Source organism: Cupressus sempervirens, chromosome 4 (genome assembly GCF_028749045.1).
Source record: "Cupressus sempervirens isolate cs-2001-9-10 chromosome 4, ASM2874904v1, whole genome shotgun sequence".
In the NCBI taxonomy this organism is placed as follows: domain Eukaryota; kingdom Viridiplantae; phylum Streptophyta; class Pinopsida; order Cupressales; family Cupressaceae; genus Cupressus; species Cupressus sempervirens.
Window position 1 is genome coordinate 85,460,234 of NC_143121.1, and position 22,854 is coordinate 85,483,087.

The 22,854-nt window shown below is 33.2% G+C and overlaps 1 protein-coding gene across 1 annotated transcript in view; it reads left to right on the plus strand.

Annotated features, from left to right (window-relative positions):
• The first annotated feature begins 1,033 nt into the window (after positions 1-1,033).
• LOC149560034 (putative pectinesterase 53) overlaps positions 1,034-22,854 on the plus strand; it is a 110,544-nt gene continuing 88,723 nt past the window's right edge. The window contains exons 1-3 of the mRNA XM_089827549.1: positions 1,034-1,362; positions 1,635-1,824; positions 2,097-2,303. Coding sequence (XP_089683675.1) covers positions 1,034-1,362; positions 1,635-1,824; positions 2,097-2,303 — 726 coding nt within the window. The remainder of the gene's footprint in view (positions 1,363-1,634; positions 1,825-2,096; positions 2,304-22,854) is intronic.

The following is a 22,854-nucleotide window of genomic DNA, read 5'->3' on the forward strand; positions in this document are numbered from 1 at the left end:
AGAATAGTAGAAACAAAACAGAGAAAGAAAGAATTTCTAGCTTGTCATTTAATGAATAATAGATGTCAATTTATATAATAGCTTGAGTCAACAACATTCCTAAATGATTGCTAATTAGATTAAAGACAAACTACTTCATGATTGACAACACACACATAAACTTGACACTAACTAAAACTTGTGGACACCTAACTCAATACATCTACAATAAGAACTTGATTCAAACTAAAACTCTTTGACTCAATCCTAAGCTAAACTTGTATTGCCAACAAATCAACAAGGCTTGTCACATTTACAACAATTAGTATTAACTAGTTCACTAGTACATTAGGCCCCCATTTTCAACCAAATTCCTATTTGAGTTGTTAAATTCATTTTTATTTTTTAAATGGGCCTGATATCGTTGAAATTTCAACCATGGTTAAATTGAAGGTCAAAATTTTGACCTTCCAAACATATGATGTAATAATAAAAAAGGGCAAGGTGCACAGTGTTCATTTTTTTCGCGTGCATGACTATAGTGGGCAGGAGTTTAATCCTTTTGTCTTTCAAGTGTGCCTTTTTTGTGAGCTCTCTAAATTATCTATTCGATGGGCTGCTCATCAATCACACTACAATTCAATGGTTATTCTCTTCTCTTATCGTCATCAATGTATGGTTTCTTTGAATCTCACTGGTATGTCATTGCAAGGCTCGATTTCTCCTTGTCTTGGCAATCTCTCTTTTCTTAGAATGCTTTCTCTCAAGAATAACAACATTAGGTTTACATTTCTCTCAAGAATAACAACATTTAATGGAAGCCACTAAATGGTTTTGCAGAGGTTTTTTATATTGCATAAACAAGAATAGAAAGATGTGATAGAGTCCTATGCACTTTGTAAAAGCTGAAATTATGCTTTCCACAACCATTTGAAAATGATTTTGAGTAGTTTTCTAAAAGTTGTATTCCTCTTCTTGTCTTATTTATCAACTCTCTTCTTGTGATTCCCCCCAAAAAATTCAATTCAATTCAATTGGGTTTCAAGACTAAAAAATGTTGAAACAACAAATTGTGATTGTTGTTGTTCTTGGTGTGTTATTCACATCTATAGTGGAAGGCAATGCAAGAGTGCACAAAGAAAATCATGTCCATACAAGGGCATTGAATATAGAGAATGAGTACACCAAATGGATAAGATGGATGGGTACTCTGAGCCATTCATTGTATAAACTAGTAAAGAAAAAGCTTCTTCCTTCCTCTTACCTTGTGGTGGATCCTACAAATGGAGTAGGGGACTTCACTTCTATTCAGGAAGCAATTGATTCTCTACCTCTCTTCAATATTGTTAGAGTTGTTATCAAAATCAATGCAAGAGTATATGAGTAAGTATGTGTAAATTAATGTGGTTTCGAAAATAATTGTGTGAGTTTTTTTGCATCAATGCTTATGCTTAGTGATATATTAATAAGATGATGAAATATAATTTGAAGATTGAAAAGTTAGCTGAGTTTGAAGATTGAAGAGGTGGCTTACTTTAAAAAGAATAAAATGGCACAATTTTATTTTTTGATCTATTAAGATTGTAGTTTACAAATTTGGATTGGATCAACCTTGTGGGTTAGCTAAAAATATTTGGTTTTTTGGTGTTTGACAGGGAGAAGGTGAACATACTAATGAAAAAAGCATTTGTAACTCTTGAAGGGGCAGGGGCAGACTCCATAGTCATACAATGGGGAGACATGGCAGGAACTTTAGGGCCAAATGGAAAGCCATTGGGCACAAACAATAGTGCCACTAGAGTAGTTAATTCTCCTTATTTCATTCCCAAGAACATTACTTTTAAGGTGAGATTTGGGATTTCTTACTTCAAATGCTTTCTATTCAAAATTGGCCTATATCTAATTCTTGTGCTTGGAATCTTGGATGATTTTGAGAAATATCACAATGTATAATTGATTCATAAGTGATAATTTTAATAGGTATTTGAATATATGTGTGGGTGTTCAATTTGATATTAGTATGTTTTGATGGCTAAATTGTAGTGTTGTTCTTATTAATAAAGTTCAAATTCTATGAAAGAACATTTGTTGATGTTGAATTTTTTTTGAAAACACAGAATACAGCACCTATTCGTCCACCAAGGGCAATAGGGAGGCAAGTAGTAGATCTAAGAATAATAGGGGACACAACAACTTTCTTTGAGTGCAGCTTCCTTGGAGCTCAGGACACCCTTTATGATCACACTGGATGCCACTATTTCAAAGACTGTTATATTGAAGGCTCTGTGGATTTTATCTTTGGGAATGGCCTTTCACTCTATGAGGTACATACCCTTTTTGTAAATTGTGAGAAAGATTCTTAAAACAATTTTTCATATTGACCATTTTAAATAGTATATTCTAAAGTTTCATGAGGTATACTCTAACATTTTATTTGTTTTAAGTGATTCATTTGAAGTCATAGTACTGATGAATCTTATCAAAAAAGTTTAGTGATTTCTTATGAACATCATAAATAGATTAGGTAGTAAACCTAAAATAGTACTAACTATTGTGATTTATATGAACAACACACTAAGTCCTATTCAGAAACTATTATGGTTTATATGAACATCATACTCTTTATGGACTATCTGAAATTATATTAATAAATAGGTCTTATTGAAGAAGTTATACCAATAAATGGATATTATTGGAGAAGTTAAACATCATACTCTTTAATTAATTAGATTAAGTGGAACATCTGAAATTATATGAATAGTAGGTCTTATTGAAGAGCCTAGACCAATAATTAGATTGTCTTATCAAAATTTCAAATATAATCAGTCATTTTATCATATGGTCATTGTGTCTTATAGAGAGAATGTATATATTCAAAACCAGATAGGTCAATCTTATATGAGGTACCTCATTCTTGAATCCAAATACCATTATCATTGTCAAACATAACACAAACATAAAATCATTTTGGTTATTTGCTTGTTATACAAGTTAGTCTTATCTTGTTGGTTTTCGCAAGTCATGCACTTCTGCATCTTTGGGATATCCACAAGCTATTAGAGATGTCTAGATGGTTCATGGCCTTATTTTTTCTGTCTATTGTTTGTAGGGTTTTTGCCATGAAGTCTAAGGATAGACATGTTGGATGTTTGTGATAGACATGTCCACCTATAAGAAAAGTATCAAATATAAAAAAAATGCAAAGAAAAAACAATGTTCATGGCTACCGCTACACATATCTCGACCCTTAATACCCATATGCTTAGATGGATTGGCTAACATTCCTAGTTTATTATAAGTGCTTGGTAAATGAAAAGGGAATATTCCATCTTGATATGTCAATATCTTGACTTGGACATACCCATTTTTAAAAATAAAATAGCTCAATGATGAAAAAGAATTGATCAAAAGGAATTGTTGAATTGTGGTTAATAATATCTTATTTGCAAGTTCTTTCAGTGTGACTAGTTTGATTGAGGACCACTTGATTAGTTTCCTTTTACATCTTGACCTTTCTCGTCCAACCAAACTTTTTATTTATTTTCTATTTATCATGTTGCAGTTCCCATTCATCTTGTTGCCACTTACCTTGTTTTCAATCATGTTCATATCCACAGTTTGCTGAAATACAAAATGTGGAAAATTGGTCTTAACACAGCTTGCAGGCAATGTGTATAGCAGATTTGTAGGATATAGGAAAAATGGATTTATTGAAAGGGCATTCCACAACTTTCAATAAAATTTAATCTGCATGCAAAGCAATTTGGATTCGTTCATCACAACATTTCTGGATTTTTAAGTTTGGTGCATAGATCAAGCTCATTCAAACCCATCAAAGTATTGGAAATTGTGATTCTATGATCTACCTCTATCATAGAGGAAGCTCAAAATCTACTTTTTTTGGCATGAATTTATATTTGTGCGTAGATCTACTAATGGAAGTGGGGATACTATCTTTTATATGTTTAGAACTCCATCTTAGAAGCTCCAAAATTATATGCGCTTTGTTCAATCCTCTAATAACTTAGAGATATAAATGCTTCTTTTTCTATTTTTAAGTCCAATCCATCTTAATATAGTCTTTTTTGTTAATACCTCTCTATATAGTGTTTTTTAGACCCTCACATGTAGCTTTAGAACCTCCTTATTATTATCTTTAAAATTTGTTATTACGTGCAAGACAAAATTTATGGGAAACATGGAATTAGTGCACAATTATGTATTATATTAAATCCTCTTTTCACAAACAATATCCAAATTTTTAGAGAAATTAAATAGTTATGGTCCATATAAATTTTGATACAAGATATAATATTGATATGTGGAAACTCAGAAATGAAGTGGATTTAGTATGTTTATGCTTTTTGGCAAATTACATGCAGCAATCTAGTGGCTCTCTTTGCACTGTCCTATTTGCCCTTATCTATCTGTCAAAAGTATAAGAAAAAAACAATAGTAGCTATGGCTAAAACTGTAGATTATCAAATTTCATACAATCAAAGAGAAACCTTTTTGAGGGATAATGCACATAGACTGAAAATCTTGAGATTTTATGGCACGAAAGGCAAGATTTGGTGTTATATGGTGAAGTATTGTAGGCATTATTACATCATCAATTAGAAAAATGTGTAGAAACACATGGTGATATTCATGAAATATTATCTTTGTTCAGAGTCTTCTTACAATGTCATGTTCATTGGCAGTGGGTAAGAAGATATCACACACAAAGATTTATTAGTTAAGAAGAGGAGTTGTTTTATTTGGAGCTAGTTTATTTGTGCCCATGTGGTTTGATCATGTTGATTTGAGTTGCGTGTTGTGGGGGTTTGAGCAATCTTCCTATATTGTTTCAGGCTAGAGATTATATCAAGCTTTCCAATTATTGGGTTTTGTTATTATTCTATCAAATTTCAATACATATAGGAGAGGAGAAAGGAGGTAAGAATCAACCACCCTGTAGTTTATGACCACCAAGATCATCTATTCGGAATGCATTTGTTTCACTTTTGGGGCTTTGAAACCATCATCTATGTATGGTGCCTATCAATAAAATCTTTCAGTATCTTAAACCATGTCATTAGAGTCACCTCTTCTTTGGAGATGACCTTTGAAGTTAACATCACCATTCTCAAGAGCAAAACCAGATCTTGGGTATGTTCTCTTCTTCTTTCTCTATAAACATTTTTTTATTAGGGAAGCACTAGTTTTTGTCTCTTCTTCTTTCTCATTATGCATGATAATGAGCATCTCTTTGTCACATATGGAGAACCCCTTTTTTAAGTCTTTCAATTTTCTAGAGTCATATCAGTTATCTCTTCTAATGCATCACACTATACAACAAATGGTTGTGAGAAATTTGGATGGTAATCATAATATAGAGCACAAATTCGTTACCTCTATGAGCTTCTTGAAGACCTCTTGGGAAATGTCACTCCCATAAGAATTTTCACTTTCTAAGCATATTAGTTATGGGAGTTTTTTGTTGAGAGTCAAAACCTAACAAACCTCCTACATTAACTATAAAGGCCACAGCATCCCCTTAACCATGTCAATTCAATTAGTAAGAGGCCAATCCAAAATGGTTTGGATTTTTTATTGATCCACCTAAAAACTTTGAGCACTAATAACAAGGCACAAGTAGAGAAAATTTATAACCCCAACCTAGTACTAGCCCACTTCTTTAAAAATATCCTATTGCTTTACTATTCCAAGAGCTATATTTAAATGCTTTAGATGGTATTGCTATGTTATGTGTAAATCAATATATCATCAAAAACAAAATATCTTAATTGATTATTGATTGAAAATGGGTACATGACAAGAAAGTCATTAGAGCATTTATCAGCCAGAAGGCATGACCAAAACTTATAGTACCCAAAATAGAATCTGAATGTTGTCTTGTGCACATCCTTGTTGCACACATGGATTTAATGATGTCCTAACTTGAGATCAATCCTTAAAAAATAGATTGCTCCATGCAACTCATCGATAATTGCTCCATGCAACTCATTGATAAGCCATCCATTGTGAGAGATAGATACCTATTCTTGATGGTAGACAGATACCTATTCCTAATGATTCTTCTGCTCGAGGTCCTATAGTCTATGCACATCTCACATACCGTATTTTCTCTTTACAAGCACCACATAAGATTCAAAAGAGCTAGAACTTGGCCTGATGTGATCCATCTCCAACAATTCCTTTGTTATGTTTTCTTTTTCTTCTTTGTACATCTGTGGATGGTCATAAAGGACGTTCATGACAAGCTTAGAACCTATTTCCAACTCTATGATGCATTGAAATACCCTATCCAATAGTAATCCTAGAGACAAATTACTAAATAGCACATTATGGCTATCCAAAATTATATGAATGTTATCATGAAAAATGAAGCTTACCTAGTAGGCATGCTTTTTACTAGAGAGAAGTTGGCTACCTGTGCAATTTGTCCCTTGTGGAGAGTCCTCTCCATCCCCTAGGAGTGACCACTCATACTGATTGATCAAAAAATTGTTTAGCATGTCTTTCCCTTTATATTTGAATTTTAATTCCATAGACTGGTAATATTGTGTAAATTCTCTAACGAATGCAACCATTGGCCAATTCTACAAAAAAAAATTATAAATAACTCACCACATTGAAACTGTTGGATTCTTATTGACAAAACATGCTGGGCTACATTAATCAACAATAGCATGCAACCACTTGCAAATAACCTGCAACAATATGTAGTAGCTGATGAGCATTTCTCTAAAACTAACCCGATGCTTACTCTCTACTATTATTTAAGTCCCAAAAAACAACTAGCCAAAAAGATTGAATAGATTCAGCACAAATCAACATCTAAGCAATAAGCCTGACAAACATATCAGAAAAGGGATAGTCTTCCAATGGAAATATGCCTCAATTTATAGCACAAATGAGGTGTCAAATCCTAGTGATGCACATAAGCTAACATCATTACCTGAATAGCAAGTGTCATTAAAGGTTCCAGTCCAAAGTAGCCCTCCACTTTTTCAACATAAAATCATCTTAGAAGTCACCCTATAACTCCCTCATACTATGTTGTTGGAAATTGACATAATTAAATGGAAAATAATTTTATAGAAAAACACAACCATATTCAAGGATGCTAAGAATTGGATATTATTTTACCATCTTAATAAATTTATTTCCATAGCCCAGATTGAGAACAAAGGAATATGCTTTGGGTCCAAACCTATCTCACTGTGGGGTTCCAAAAAGGGGGGATGGGGGAATAGGAAAATGGATTTCTAGGATGGATTTTAATCCTAGATCAGGGATAGCAAAGGACTACAGTGGGGACAACTATATTAAAAGTAGGGAAACTTTATAATATATAGGCAAACTTAAAATATAAGCATGAAAACATGGATAAAGTAAGCTTATGTATATTATATAACCTTAATACATGATATTTGTGTTAGATAAATTAAATTGAAAGTTCACGTGGGGGTGGAGACCAAACAAATTAGCAAAATTCAAAAATTAATTTTAAGGGACATTAGATTCCATGCTTCCACATAGGGAATCCCATATGTTATCTAGGCATCTAGTTTGAGTCTAACAATAAAAAGTAGCCATCACCATACATAACTACTTCCTAGCATCCCTTACTTGTGTCTAAGCTTTCCAAATGGAGGCAAATACATTAGATCCAAAAACCTTGATTTCAAAATTACCAAGAATAATATTAGAAAAGTCCCTCAATATTTCATCAATCTTTTCAGCCTAATAATTGTTAAAGAGCCAAGCAAAAGAAAAATATATTGATTGTGAGGAGAGCACCTTTTGAACAATTTGTGATCTTCCAGCTAGTGATAAAAGATGATACTCTCCTATGAGTACTTGGTCTTTATGGTACTTGTACCTAGTACTTGTGTATGGATACTTGGTTACTTGCACTCTACAAGTTCTACAAGTGGTAGACTTTTCTATTCATCAATATTGTATAAAAGTTTCAAATTGATTACATATTGAAATAAGCTTGATAAACAATAGGTTGATGCAAAAAGAAGAAATTGAAACAAAATTATAAATCTTAATTAAGGTCCTTAGCTATGATGCTCTCCAATGAGTACTTTGTACTTGCGGTACATGTACCCAGTACTTGGGTATGTGTACCCATGCAAACAAATTAGATTTATATTGGAGAAAAGAGTTGGGAGGTCTAAATATTTCATAACATTTGGCAGCAGCCTCGCTATTTGTGCCAAAATGGTAGCTTTAGTTTGAGTATGGATGTCCCTCAAAGCATAAATAATAAAGATTTTGTTGCATGTTGCAGCTGCCACCAGCCTAGTGGACATGTATGCAAGTTGTGGAAGAATACACATGGCATGTATGTGTGTATGTATGTATGCATGTTTTATATGCATGTACATATATAATATCTATATGTATGTATATAGCTATGTGTGTACATGGATGTATACCATTTTTAATGGAATGCCTCAAAGAAATGTGGTTTTATAGCATTCCATAATTGTAGGATATGCACAAATTGGGGTATATATGTGGATACATGCGTGCACTACAATCACATGTACGTATGTAGATTTATATGGGCATGTGTGTTGCATCTATGTATACATATGTGCATATATACACACATAAATATATATGTATATGTGTGCACACACACACACACACACATATATATATATAGAATTTTTTTGTTTATAATTATATTTAGCAAATGCAAGTGGTAGATGTAAAAATTAATTCCACAATCTCTACTAGCAATATCAACACTACAAGCCCACATATGATCTACACTACCTGGATAAGGATGTATACTGCTTCAATTTTATGTGATTTGAAAATGTAATTGCTTGAAACCTGGTTTATGTGATTTGAAAATGAAATTGTTTGAAACCTGATTTTATTTGAAAATGAAATTTCTTGAAAGCATAAAAAATATGTGCAAAAACACCATCAATTACACTTTAAGAACACTATAACCCTTGTCCTATTTCAGCAGCACAATTTGTGGCACCAATCTTTTTGGTATTGACTTTCTGTCAACACTAAGTTGTAGCACAATTGCAACCCCTTGCCCCAACTATACAACATTCCCATGCCATTCATATATTCATTTAGTATATCTGCTAACACTAATTATGGTTTTTTTTTCTTGGTTTGTGAGGTTTTGATGTATAAAGCTAGGTGGGATTTGATGAGAAATAGCTAGGATTTTTCCAAGTTGGGTAAGAATATAAAGTCATGAATGACCAGGAACTAAATAGTGCAGTTTGTTGTTGTACATGTATTTGATGTTTTGTTCTAACCGCAGGCTCTTCTATCTCTCCTTTTTTCATACACACAAATCAATGATAAAGAGAAACCAGGGGGCTACACAATGGAAGCTTTTATTGAGTTGGGGGAATGGAACAGCAATTAAAAGTCATTAAATTTTGATTGATTGTGTTATAACTTATGTCACCAACTAGTTTTTCCCTTCATTCATTCATTTATGATTCAAGAGTGGATATATATTTTATCTTTTACTGTGCCCTTGTGATCTATGTTTTTGCAATGATCTTTTTCAGTGGAGAAGGAAGAAAGGTAAAAGGAAAAGGAAGGGTCTTGTATACAGTGTGTAGTAGAAGTGGCTTACATACAATACTTTAGTTGCCAGCAAGAGCAGGAGGAGGCTAGGTCAATTAGTAGTAGTGGTAGTAGTAGTAATAGTACTAACTATACCATGCTATGTTATGTAGAGGTAGACTATGATTCCACATTTTGCATGCAAGTCTACCAAGCTAATGGCAACAACATCCAACAATAGTTCTCTACCATTTATGCTTTGAGAGATGTCTATAACCCATTTCAAAGGTTCCATTTTGGCGCAGATGAGAGATGTTGGCAAAGCACATATATTTAACTCATTTTCTTGGATATAAATATACACATGCATATGTGCATACATGTGTGTGTGTGTGTGTGTGTGTGTGTGTGTGTGTGTGTGTGTGTGTGTGTGTGTGTGTGTGTGTGTGTGTGTGTGTGTGTGTGTGTGTGTGTGTGTGTGTGTGTGTGTGTGTGTGTGTGTGTGTGTGTGTGTGTGTGTGCAGGTATATTCAACAAATCAATATGCATATCCTGCAATATTGGCTTTCCATTAGATGACATTTCATGGAGGCAGTTAATAAAATACTTCAAACACCTTACCTATGATTCCACATTTTGCATGCATGTCTATTAGGAAAATTGGAACTTAAACAAATATATTCTCTCAATATATCTATTTTGTGCATATCTAGCATCCATGGCTTTTGATGACCACATTACATTCAGACATCCTATCAAATAGTTCACATGACCTATCTATGCTTCCATTTTGCTCACATATACACTAAACAGAGACACACAATCAGACTGAGGCCAAAATGGAGATGCAAAAGTGTTTGATTTTCATCCTTACAATTACACACACACACACACATTCATTTCGACATGTATGTGAATTTCTTTGTAAGGGAAAATAAAACACTTGCATAAAATAGAATATCTAGGCTAATGAAATATGTAAAGCATAAAAGAAAAATATCTATGGTAATAAAAACAAATGAAGCATTTAATAAACAACTAACTTACATATATCAGAAGTTATTTAATGTGATAATTTTGTTGTTGTAGCTTATGTCGTCTAGATTAGATTTGAAGTGCATATTAGCTTTTAATTACATCATGCTATTTAGTATCAATTAGACATGGCACTGCTAGCTTACTGAGATCTATTGAGATTCATGTTCTTGTATCATTGTTTTCTCAATTCTACTGAAATGTCAAAAAAAAAAAAATGTCTACTATTCTATTATCTATAAGACTACAACATATATACCTCTTCTAGTACTTAAATCCCAACCAAAACACACTCATTAGAATAGGTGGATTCAAAATTGGTATATTATCCACCATTCCATGCTCTATTTTACTAATTACCACTATTTACACCATTCCATCATTCTTAGAAAATCTATTCTTTGGATGTGCTTGCATTTGGAAACATAGGAAGGGAACATCTTCGTGAAAGAAAACATAGGTTTTTGTGGAGTAGTTCCTATTTTGCATCATGTTTGAAGGAATCTTGCAGTTTTACTTCAAATTGTTCTGGCTTATCAAATGCTTCAATATGGAATCATAGGGATTACAAACATTCAAGATATTGCAAAAAGTCTTCTAGAATTCAGTGCTTTACAACTCTAGTAGATATTGGAAATGTCATGTCTTTGGAGTGGACATCTATTGTGGATGAGGTGCTATTAGATACCACTATTGTCCTAGCATATATGGCTGGAATAGTCAACCCAAGGTCTCAAATTTTTGGAAGAAGGTAGAATGACATTGCAAATTTGGATAAAGCCTCAGCAAATGATACCCTTCTTAATAGGTGAGTGAATAATTTACTAGGTTGTAAAAGCTTGATTAGGCAGTACTATTTCCAATTAGCATGTTGTTGACAAGGTTCTTTATTATAGAAGCATTTACAACACATTTCATTTTTATATCTCAAAGAATTTCATTTTTCTGAATTGACAGGATTGAAAACAAAGAGAGCAAAAATAATGTGGATGATGTTTGGAACATTGTGCAAAGGAAACTTACAATAGCTATGAATGTGATTGAGAAAAATAATAGCTATTGAGTTGTGTTCTTGGAAAGTAAAAATCTTGGGAAGAGTAATATGATAAGTTTGCAAGCTATTGAAAAGGGCCCAAGACTAAGACTTATGTCAACAACATTGGACCATCTTCACAAAGAGGCAGACACTCAATTTTTACTTGACAATTATTTTGAAGAATTCCCATGTCTTGAATTATAGCTTTTTCTTTACATGTGCTGATGAGATGCTCTCATGGGTCCCTCTGGCTCCAGAAAATCTACTCTCTTGGATGCCCTTGTAGGTAATATCAAATGGGTTTCCATTTCCCATCAAGTAGATGATGAATTTCATATTTGATTTGTGATTCATGAAGCTTTTTAGATGTTTGATTTGTCTTGTGGAAATTAGGTAGATTGATAGCTAATGCACTTCAATCTAGATCTATCAAGCTGAATGGCCGAAAGCAAAAGCTCTCCTTTGGAATTGCTATATGATTTAATCAAAGAAGTATTTTTTGGGTGAATTGTTGATGTTTGATGTTATATTCTTACATGGGTGTTGTTTTCCTCTCCTCTTTTTTCTCTTAGGCATATGTAACTCAAGATGATACTCTAATTGGGACCTTGATAGTGAGAGAAAGCATAGGATACTCTGCTTGTGTAAGGCTCCCTAATAAAATGCCCTAGTTAGAGAAATTAGCACTAGTAGAGTCTACACTTGTGGAAATAGGTCTTCAAGAATGTGCCAACACTCCCATAGGAAACTGGCACTTGAGGGGAATCAGTGGTGGAGAAAAGAGAAGAGTGAGCATTGCCTTAGAAATTCTAATGAGGCCAAGGTTGTTGTTTCTAGATGAACCAACAAGAATCTTTCTAAATTGGTGGCAGATACTAAATCTAGAATAGTATCAAAGAGGATTTAAATGTTTTTTATTGTTTTTTGTAGACCATTGAATGTTAACTACTAGTGATTCTATAGACTATTGACTACCTCGAATTATGACTAATTTAAAATTGCATGTATTGATTCGTGGTGAACTATTAATTGTAGTGCATCTACATTATTTTTTTACCCAAACATTAAGAAGCTTGGCAAGGGATGGGTGTACTGTAATAGCTTTAGTTCATCATCCTAGCAGCGAGGTGTTTGAACTCTTTGACAGCCTCTACTTGCTCTCTAGAGGGAAAACTATTTACTTTGGCAAGGCATCTCAGGCATGTGAGGTAAGCTCGCTTTGCTTAAGCTACAATGGTTGGTTGTTGTATTTAAGAATACTAGAGTTATTATTATCACTAGGCATATGAAATTTCCCTTTTCTGATTTTTATATGATATTTCCAAACTTTAATCAGATCTTTAAGATCAAACAACTAATATCGCAAAGATCCTCCAAATTTCTCAAGAAACCCCAAATCGGGTATGCCAGAAATGGTGCCAAAAGCTTCACAGCTTCACCTATTATTAATAAAATTGAAAATGGAAATTTTTACAGAAATTTCAGCAGCATAACAGCCTACAAAATGACATTTCCAGATCTATATAGCCTTTACACAACAGCTCACAAATGTAGGACAAAAACTATGCTCATCGGGCTCCCGAAATTAACACAAAATGCCCGGAAACACCACAAAAACACTAATAAACTCTCTCAGAAGTTTAATCACATCCCAATAAATATATTCAGCTCTATTTTAACAGCTTAAAGTCTGAAATACAGCAGCAACCAAAACTGATATGAAATGCTCAACTGAAAACACCAAACTCATGCAAAAAACGCACCCAAAAACCCACAAATCTACACTGTTCAGCACAAAGGCAAACTCTGTATGAGCATGCACATGGAATGGCTTCAAACTCCCGTCCTTAGCCTTCCTAGAAACCTGCAAACTCTCATTCTTGGGTTTCCCTGGAAACCTGCAAACTCCCGTTCTTGGGTCTCCTTCTCCACAGGTTTGGCAGCCTATGAAGAATAACAAAGAATGAGCAAAAATCAAGTTCTGTAATCTGCCCAAAATGCCTCCAAACCCATTAAAAGAGGGCATAACTATAACTCACATCCAAGAGAGGTTAATGAAACATATTTTAATAATAATTTTCATTTATTAGTCCAACAGTTTCCGAAGATTAACCCCCTTTTTCTGAAACTTCACTTTCTTGGGCTTGCCTGCCTTAGCAAAGATTATTATTTTTTATTTATTTGAAAAGGGGACATGACAGCATAGACAGATGGTAGGTTTTTTTATTTAAGAGTACTTCGATTGTTACCACTAGTCTGGAAACAAGAATTTTAAGTTAAATAAGAGTTAAGTTGCGTTAGAGTGTAGTTGATGGGAAGTCATTGTATCACAATTGAATTCTTTGGTAATTTCTATTTACAATTGAGTAAGTTGGTTGATACATTCAATGAATATTAAATGTTTCTATACCACTAAAACTACCTTTTGTGATGGTTATAAGCCCATTTATTAAACCATGTATGTTATTTCACCTAAAAATGACAAGATGAATGTCAATTCTGTAAACTATTTGAAATGAATCAATTCATTCAATCTTAGTCTTTATAAATGATTCTCCAACAGTCATTTTACTAAGACTATTCTTTTTTTATATACTTATGATTGATAAATAATCTTTAATATCAAATAAATCAAAACTAATCATTGTTTATTTGAAATTATAGTACACATAAACAAGGAAAAATTGTGTAGAAAACTCTACCTATATAGTGACCCAGCTAAAGTCTGAGTATAAAAATATAAACAATTACAACAGCTTCAGACAGCCAAAACCATTTTTTTTAAATATATGTTTTCCTAGATAGAATTTTCTCATTCAAAATCCTTCATATGAAATTGTTCATTAAAAATTGTGCTACCTTGATTTGTACACAATATTCATGGATTATTACAAATAAAAATTGTTGTGATGTTTGTAGTTTTTTGAGCAAGCCAAATAAACTGAACTATAACCTTTTACCTAAATAGGTTGTTGTGTTTATTGTTAGCTTTAGCTTTTTAAGTGTATTAAAATAATTGATTTGGGTAGGATAAACTAAACTTTCTAAATTCAACTCACTATTTGATTATGTTGTAGGTCAATTCTACGTTAGAGGGCACAAGAAATCAAAACACAGAGGATTTTATAGAGTGTTTAGGTGTTGTAAACATGAATGGATCTCCACTAACTAAGAAATCAAATGATTCCTACCAAGAATTAGATATTGTAGAAGAATTTTTGATAGATGCTGATAAACTCATACACAATCATACCCAAAAGTATAAATATATTAAATTGTTGTGTGAGTTTATTTCTTCAACGTTTCATAGTAAACCACATAATCCATTAGCAGAATGAAGCAAGACAAAAAAACATTTGATCTCAAATGTCAAAAAAAAAACTCACACAATATATACCACAAGCTATGCACAATAATTTATAGTTAATTGTAAGATATTTAGGTGTGCTAGAAATGTAGATATTCAAATATGTTTCTCTCTTCATAAAAAATCAAGAGCATTTATCTCTCAGTACTAACTTCTACCAGATTTTAATCTACGTAGGATGGCTTCTTCAGTATAACAGAGCTTAGTTTGTAAGCATAGCAACTAGCCTTAGTAACAGAAGGATCTTTCATTGTGGTTGGACAACTACCAGCTCAGACATCACAACATGTAAAATATGAATTAGGATGTTAATATTCTCATCCAAGTCTTGCATTGTATTTTTAAAAACCATGCAAGAAAAATAGGTCCATTGAATTCTTCAAGAGTATAACCAGGAAAATAGAAATAGCAACATTAGCCTTAGCCTTTTTTCCACTTCAATGTAGATTAACTCAGCCATACCATGCAAATCCTTTTTGAGCATGCATGGGATTGGAACAAGAAAGATTCAAGATACTTTACATGTTGCAGATTTTTATTTCCTCTCAGTATGGAAACAAGGGAGGTTCTAGATACTTTAGACACTGCAGATTTTTGTTTAAGAGTAAGTAGATATTGACAATCTATGAAATCAATCACTATGATTTCTGAATTTAATTGTATAACTTTTTTTCATCAACATTTTGGATCACACACTATGATCCATCATCAAGGTTTTTGTTTATTAGAAGTTTTGTGGATGTTCCTCAGATGATACCATTGGTTCAAATTCATCTGACAAGGAATCAAAGGACTATTTTCCAAGAATTAGTTCTCTATGGCTTTAATGTAGGAGGAAAGCTTACTAGCCTCAATGGCTTGTAAATTGCAACATGTTGGCTGTTATGATTCAATTCCTCCATTAGTGTTCTATGACTCCTACCTCACTCAATTCTTAGAGGAGATATTGTATTTAGCGGGATGAATGTGGCATTCATCCGGTTGGTTCATACTGCCCCATGGCCAAGAATATTTTTTGACTAGCATGAAATATAAGCTTCTAGTACTGTATCCTGTAGATGATAATGGCAAGTTTACTGATGAAATGGGGCAGCTTGCTGGTTTGGATGTCTTGGGTGATGGAAATTTGTCAATTGTCAAGAGCTTAGATGAACACTCATGTCTTATCATGGAAGAAGCATACAAACATAAGGATAAGACATGAGTGTTCATAATGATAAGACATGATACTTATGTTTGTATGCTTCATCCATGATAAGACATGAGTGTTCAGCTAAGCTATTGACAATTGCCACATTTCCATCACCCAAGACATCCAAACCAACAAGCTGCCTAGTTTCTTCAGTAAACTTGCCATTATCATCTATAGGATATAGTACTAGAAGCTTATATTTCATGTCAGTCAAAAAAAATTGCACCCAAGTGTTGGTCAAAATTTACACCAACACCTATCAATTTTTTACCATCATTGGTCAAAAGTTAGACCAAGGATGGTCAAAAACTACTAAGTGTTGGTCTAAATTTCAACCAACACCTAGAAGTTTTCGACCATCATTGGTCAAAATTTCAACCAATGATGGTCAAAAACTTCCAGGTGTTGGTCGAAATTTAGACCAACATCTAGATGAAAATTGCACCACGGCAACACACAGTTTTTGACCAACCCATTGGTCGAAATTTAGACCAAATTTTGACCAACTAGATTTTGGTCAAAATTTCAACCAAAAAAATTATGACCAATGGGTTGGTCGAATTTGGTCAAAAATTAGGTCAAAATTTTGACCAATAATGGTCGAAAAATGACCTCAAATGTACTAGTGGTTGGAACATTAACTATAACACCCCCACTTAATGTGAAAACTAAAGGAAATATTATGTAGAAATTATACTTTAAAAATATGTCATACAGGAGTAAGACTTTCTCATAGTTATGTAGCTATCATCTAGCTTCGAAACACCATTGGACACACCATCTCCACATGAAATGTCTCATAAACGATGCCGAGCTTCCAAACTTTTATATCTCGCCAAACTATTTAACACACCATCTCCACATGGAATGCCTCATAACCCTTGTAAAATTATAGCTTCTCCAGTCCTATAGCACCTCAAACTATTTGAGCATATATCTAGCCTCTACCACATTCTTTCTTATTTTTAGAGAATAGACTCCTTCAAAATAAAATAAATTCTTCAATAAAAACATAATCATCTAGTGGCTCTTCTCTTGGCCTCATCTTCATAACAACTTCTTCATAGAACTTAATAAGAAGATAGCTCTGATACCATATTGAAAAACTAGAACAGCAGAAACAAAACAAAGAAAGAAAGAATTGAACCAACTTGTTATTTTATTGAATAATAGATGCCAATTTATACAATAGCTTGACTCAACAACATTCCTAAATGGCTGCTAATTAGATTGACAATAAACTACTTCATGATTGACAACACACACATAAACTTGACACCTACTAAAACTTATGGACACCTAACTCAACACATCTACAATAAGAACTTGATTCAAACTAAAACTCTTTGACTCAATCCTAAAATAAACTTGTGTTGCTAGCAACTCAACAAGGATTGTCACATGTGCAACAATTATTATTGACTAGTTGGAACATTAACTCTAACAATTAGAATTTTTGAGATCAAACATTGACATTGCAAATGAACAAAATTAGAGGTTCCAAACATGAATTGGAGATGAAGCCATTTACCCCCCACATGACGCTCATATTGGAGAAAGATAAATTAGACCTATCTATTAATGATCTCATCCAACTAGCATGCGGATTTTACCATTGAGTGTGATTAGACTTATAAGACTGAACTATATTTTGAAGGTTTTGATAGCTTGTCTTTTTAGTTTGATGACTTGCAGCACTATATTGCATTCAAACTTTGTGAATTCGCATTCAACCTGCTCAAAAGATATCGACAATTGGGCATACAAACGTTGGTGGCATCCAATGATGAGTGAGATTGATCAAAATCGATCTAGTATAAACCTTCGATGGAGAAAATCCTGATCTCAACCTCAAAGACATAATTATGGAAAAAATAAGTTGAAGCATATCAATAAAGCATGAAGTTTTTATAAATATCAATTAGCAGATTGTAACAAGTTGATATACAATAACTAAGCAACGTTTTAATACCATAAGCCACAATGGAGTCAAAAACATCTGTCATGAATGCTCATTGAGGAATGAGATGACACTGCAATAACAAGCTTGACTTCCAGTGAGTTGGGCGAATGGGAGGGACTTACAATACCATAGATCTTTGAGATATGCACTTTGTTGGCTGACGTTGAAGGCTTGCCACAAATTGAGCTCCAAGAACATGGTTTGGAGACTGGGCTGGCCACCAAACGTTTTTACTGGTTTCCGTATTGGATGTGGCCTTCGCAAGGATCTTTGAATGTCACCAATGATATCTCACGGAAACTCCTCCCTCGCCTTTGACAGTGTCGCACTTGGAGATCTTATATCATGTACAGGTGCCCAATTAACATATGGGATATTACAATAAAATAAGGGATCCAGCACAATCATCACCACATGGAGATTGTCATGTTGTAACCCAAACAAAAATATGTCCCAAAGAAAATATGCACCTAAGTGATTAGTGATGACAGTTCCAATGTCTGAACTAAAGTCAAAGGGAGCGTACAAAATAGGAAGAAGAATTGACTCACCACCAAAGCAACGACAAAGACGGGTAGAAAAGAAATCGCCGAGTCAGGGAACAAATCTACTGGAGATTAAAAAACATTTGTCAAAGAAAACCTCATTATAGGGAAAAGGCATTGGACATCGACCCTCTCACGGGAAATATATCAGTGTAGAGGCGACATGGACTAGGTGTGGGCCACAACATAAATGATCGTTCATTACAAAGATTGGAGGAAGTCTGACGGGTCGAGAGGATTGGGGAACTATGAGGAAGCACATAGATAAGAATAAGGTCTTTATACCTCTGTGGCACACGTAATGGGAGAAATCGAGAGTTAAGACCAAAATGGGACATGTGGCCCTCAATCAAAGGGTTAAACAGAGATCACCATCGTAGTGTGTACACATTAGCTTCTGTATAGTGACAGATAAAAGGCTTGCAACATATATATATATAAATAATTTGGTTTTGGCATTCCAAAGCCTGACAAGTCTTCCTCCTTATTGTCATGCCTGAAAATTGGGTAAAAAACACAACTTTTTTTTTTCCTTAAAGGTAAAGAAACTAGATTAAAACACATACTAACATCAAATACGAAATAATTTCAGGTAAATTTGGTTTACATTTCATAAGGATGCAAAGGTGGTATCCAACGGATTGGACTCGCTAGTACATTTGGGGCTCATTTTTTATGTTTATTTTTTATGACAAGCCAATTTGGCTTGTCAATTTCTTTTATTTTAATGTTGATTCTAATAATGTCAAATTTTCAACGACAATTAAGTTTAGTGTGAAAATTTTGATGAAAGTTACATTTGGCATTGAAATTTTGACGTTATCGGAGATATAAACCAAAAAAAAATAGTGAAACTTCATTTATTCATGTGGCAAAGTGCAAGTGGGAGGCTTCAAGCGTGACCAATTAAGATCTTTTCAATGCCACCAAGGCAAGGTTGATGGATTAATTTTCATTCTCCATGTCTTCTTCTATTTGGAACTTCCTTAATTTCAAGGCCATAAGGATTCAAGGTAATTTTCATTTTCATTCCATCCTCTTCTATTTGCAACTTCCTTAATTTCAAAGTTGTAAGGGTTCAAGGTAATTTTCATTTTCATTGTAAGGGTTCAAGGTATTTTTTGTTTGTAACTTGCTTAATCATTCAAATCACCCTCTAAAACATCATTCATGCACCAAACACAAATCATAGAAAGCAATTCATGCAACAAATTAGGAAACAAGAAAACATTTTTACAAAGGACGTAAAATACCTCATTTGAATTACATTCACATTCTTACCTTTTGTTGTAAGTGATGTTAGCTAGTTTGATAACCCCCTTAGAAGTTCTTGCCCAATTTCTTGATTGGATTCTGTAAAGACATAGTCATATAAGATTTTTAAGTTAAGCAGGATTCTGAAATTGTGGAGTGTAGAAACTCAATATGAAAAGGTGTTTACTGAACCAAAAAAGTGCCCTTAACTGTGATAATAAAATAGGTCTATGTCTGCATGGTATAAAACAAAACCATATTCTCTACACAAGAGTCTCTCCACTTAAAAATTTAGTTTCTTTTTAAAAATGTACCTAAATATTTTACTTCCTAAATTTTCATATGAAAGTACAGTTAGTTAAATGATGTGATAAAATTGCATATGCAAATGTATGTATGTATGTGTGTATATGTGTATGTATATGTATGTAAAAGGAAAGGAAAGGAAAGGAGGTTTTATAGTCCACGACACTATGCCATAGTTTTTGGGTTTACGCATGGTGACAGTGATATGGGACTACCTCGTACTCTTTTTTGAGAGGCGCTTGGTGCTACAAACGAGGCATACATACCCTATCCCCCAATGGGATTTGAATTTGTGAACTCTCTTTCAAGAGTACAAGTTTTCCACAACTAAGCCAACTCAAGTTGTAATGGTGGGATGAAGATTGGATTAGCAAGAGTAAGGAAAAAGAAAAAATCCACAAGTTTCAATGTAATGAAATGACCTTTAATGCCTCCAACACCTAAATTATTGTCCAAGACCTATACTATGATCCAAAGTGGTTTGAATGGTCTTAAAATATCAACTATAAGGTGATTGAATAGACTTCCCTTCCACAAACTCACTATGCTCATAAACTAGAAAAGGTACAAGATAGGCCTAGTAGCTCTACCAATTAGGAAAATGGTTCTATTTTGTTTCCTTTTTATTGATAGCTAAAACTAATTTGTTTCATTATAATGTACCCATTGAAAACTATCTGCCAAAGATGTATGGAGTCATTGGCTTAGATGGTATAGGGATACACCTTAGTTTGATATTTAATTTTTTTGCAGACGTACTCTTTCTTTTTTTCTTGAAGCATTTTTTTTCAGATAACTACTATCAATGTGAACGTTAAGGCCAGATTATCAAGAAATCTATGATTCTTGACACTTCTATTTAAATACAAAGTGTGACTTTGTGAGGGCATTTTCTCTCATTCATATGATATACATATTTCTAGGCAAGTAAACAAAAAGTTAAAAATAGGCACATGGGTTTTACTAAAAATATTTAAGTAACAATTTTTGCTCAACTCCATTGAAGTTGTAGAGCTAATGCAAGTTTTAAAGCATAATTTTTGAATTGTTGGCTAAAGCAAGCTCCATGTTAGGAGCTTTGGAATAAAATATAGTGTTTAGTATTAAATACAATTTATTTCTCACAAATTTTCATTCTTCAAAAGTTGCAACAAGTACCATCTTAAAATTCTATTAGACCATTAGGTTAAATAAAATTAAAGAAAAAGAAAAAGCGGTCTATTTATTCAAATTTATATACATAAACTTAGTAAAGCTACAACTCTACATTAGTTATGCACTCAGACATACAACAACAATAGGAAAATTATGATCATTTAATTGTAGGGTTACATCGATTATACCCTTTATTGAATACTTCAACATGCCAAAAAGGATAGATATGGTTACTTTGGAAAATAGTCTCTATTTTAATGCTTGATCGGCAATTTAGGCTTCTTAGATGATGGATTTGCAAAGAAACTATGAGTTAAACTTACTCCCAAACTTTCAAGATTCTCCATGATCTCATAAAATAAGTTGAATTAAAGGAATTTGTAATCAATTTGAGTTTATAGACCATACAAGTGCAAAAGCCCCAATTTGTGTTTCAAAACCCTTAAAAACTAGGGCTTCCTCAATCTATACTTTCCAAACACTTTCTTCAACGATTAATGGATGGAATACCTTGTCCTTACCATATGTAGCTAAAATCCAACATAATATTATCCACCCCTTAAGGCCAACGTGCTAAGTTGCTATAGCATACCCAGCAATTTCAATGTAAAATTCCTTAAATTAGTTATGGTGATCACCAAAATACTTCATTCACTCCTTCAAAAATGCATATAGAATGGTTAGTTGCTATAATACATATTTGAAACAATCCATTCCATGAGAATCAAGAACTTACATTCATGGAATGACTATTTCATAATTTAGTCATCAAAACTGCCTAGAAACTAGATAGTATTATGATAGTCAACAATATATGAATGGAAACACTTTTGGAAACCTTCAATAAAATCATGAAAGTGGAAGATTATATCATAGGTTAATTTCTTTGTTTCATTCAAGATCAACTTTCCTTCAAAGATAACCAAAACAATGAACAAAACTCATAAATCTAGCAAAAACTAGAGGTTTTCTTATTAAATTTGTGTGCAGTCCATATCTGATCTCTGCAATGTAATCAAAGTTTGTTAGCACATCCTATTTGAAAAAAAAAAGTTATTGCATTCATCAATCCTCAATAACTCAACTTTCTAAAAACATAACAACAACTAATTATCACTCTGCAAATAGATTTTAGAAAGATTTAATCTAACTGTGCATGATTTTTCCACCAAAAGGATTGTTATTTCATTCCAAATGTGTACAGTACTATTCCAACCCTAGACTAGGTTGAAGATAATCAATTTATAGGTCACAACTCTTAACCATACAACTTCATCCTTCCATGTTCGATCAAAATAATTATATAACTATTAGACTTCTAGATTACAAGAAAAATTGCAAAAAGTTGCATGACAACTTTTTTTGCAATTTTTGCAATTTTAACAACTGTTACACAAACTTCAAATAAAATCCTCCACATGCCTTTAAAATGATACCACAATATTATAAAAT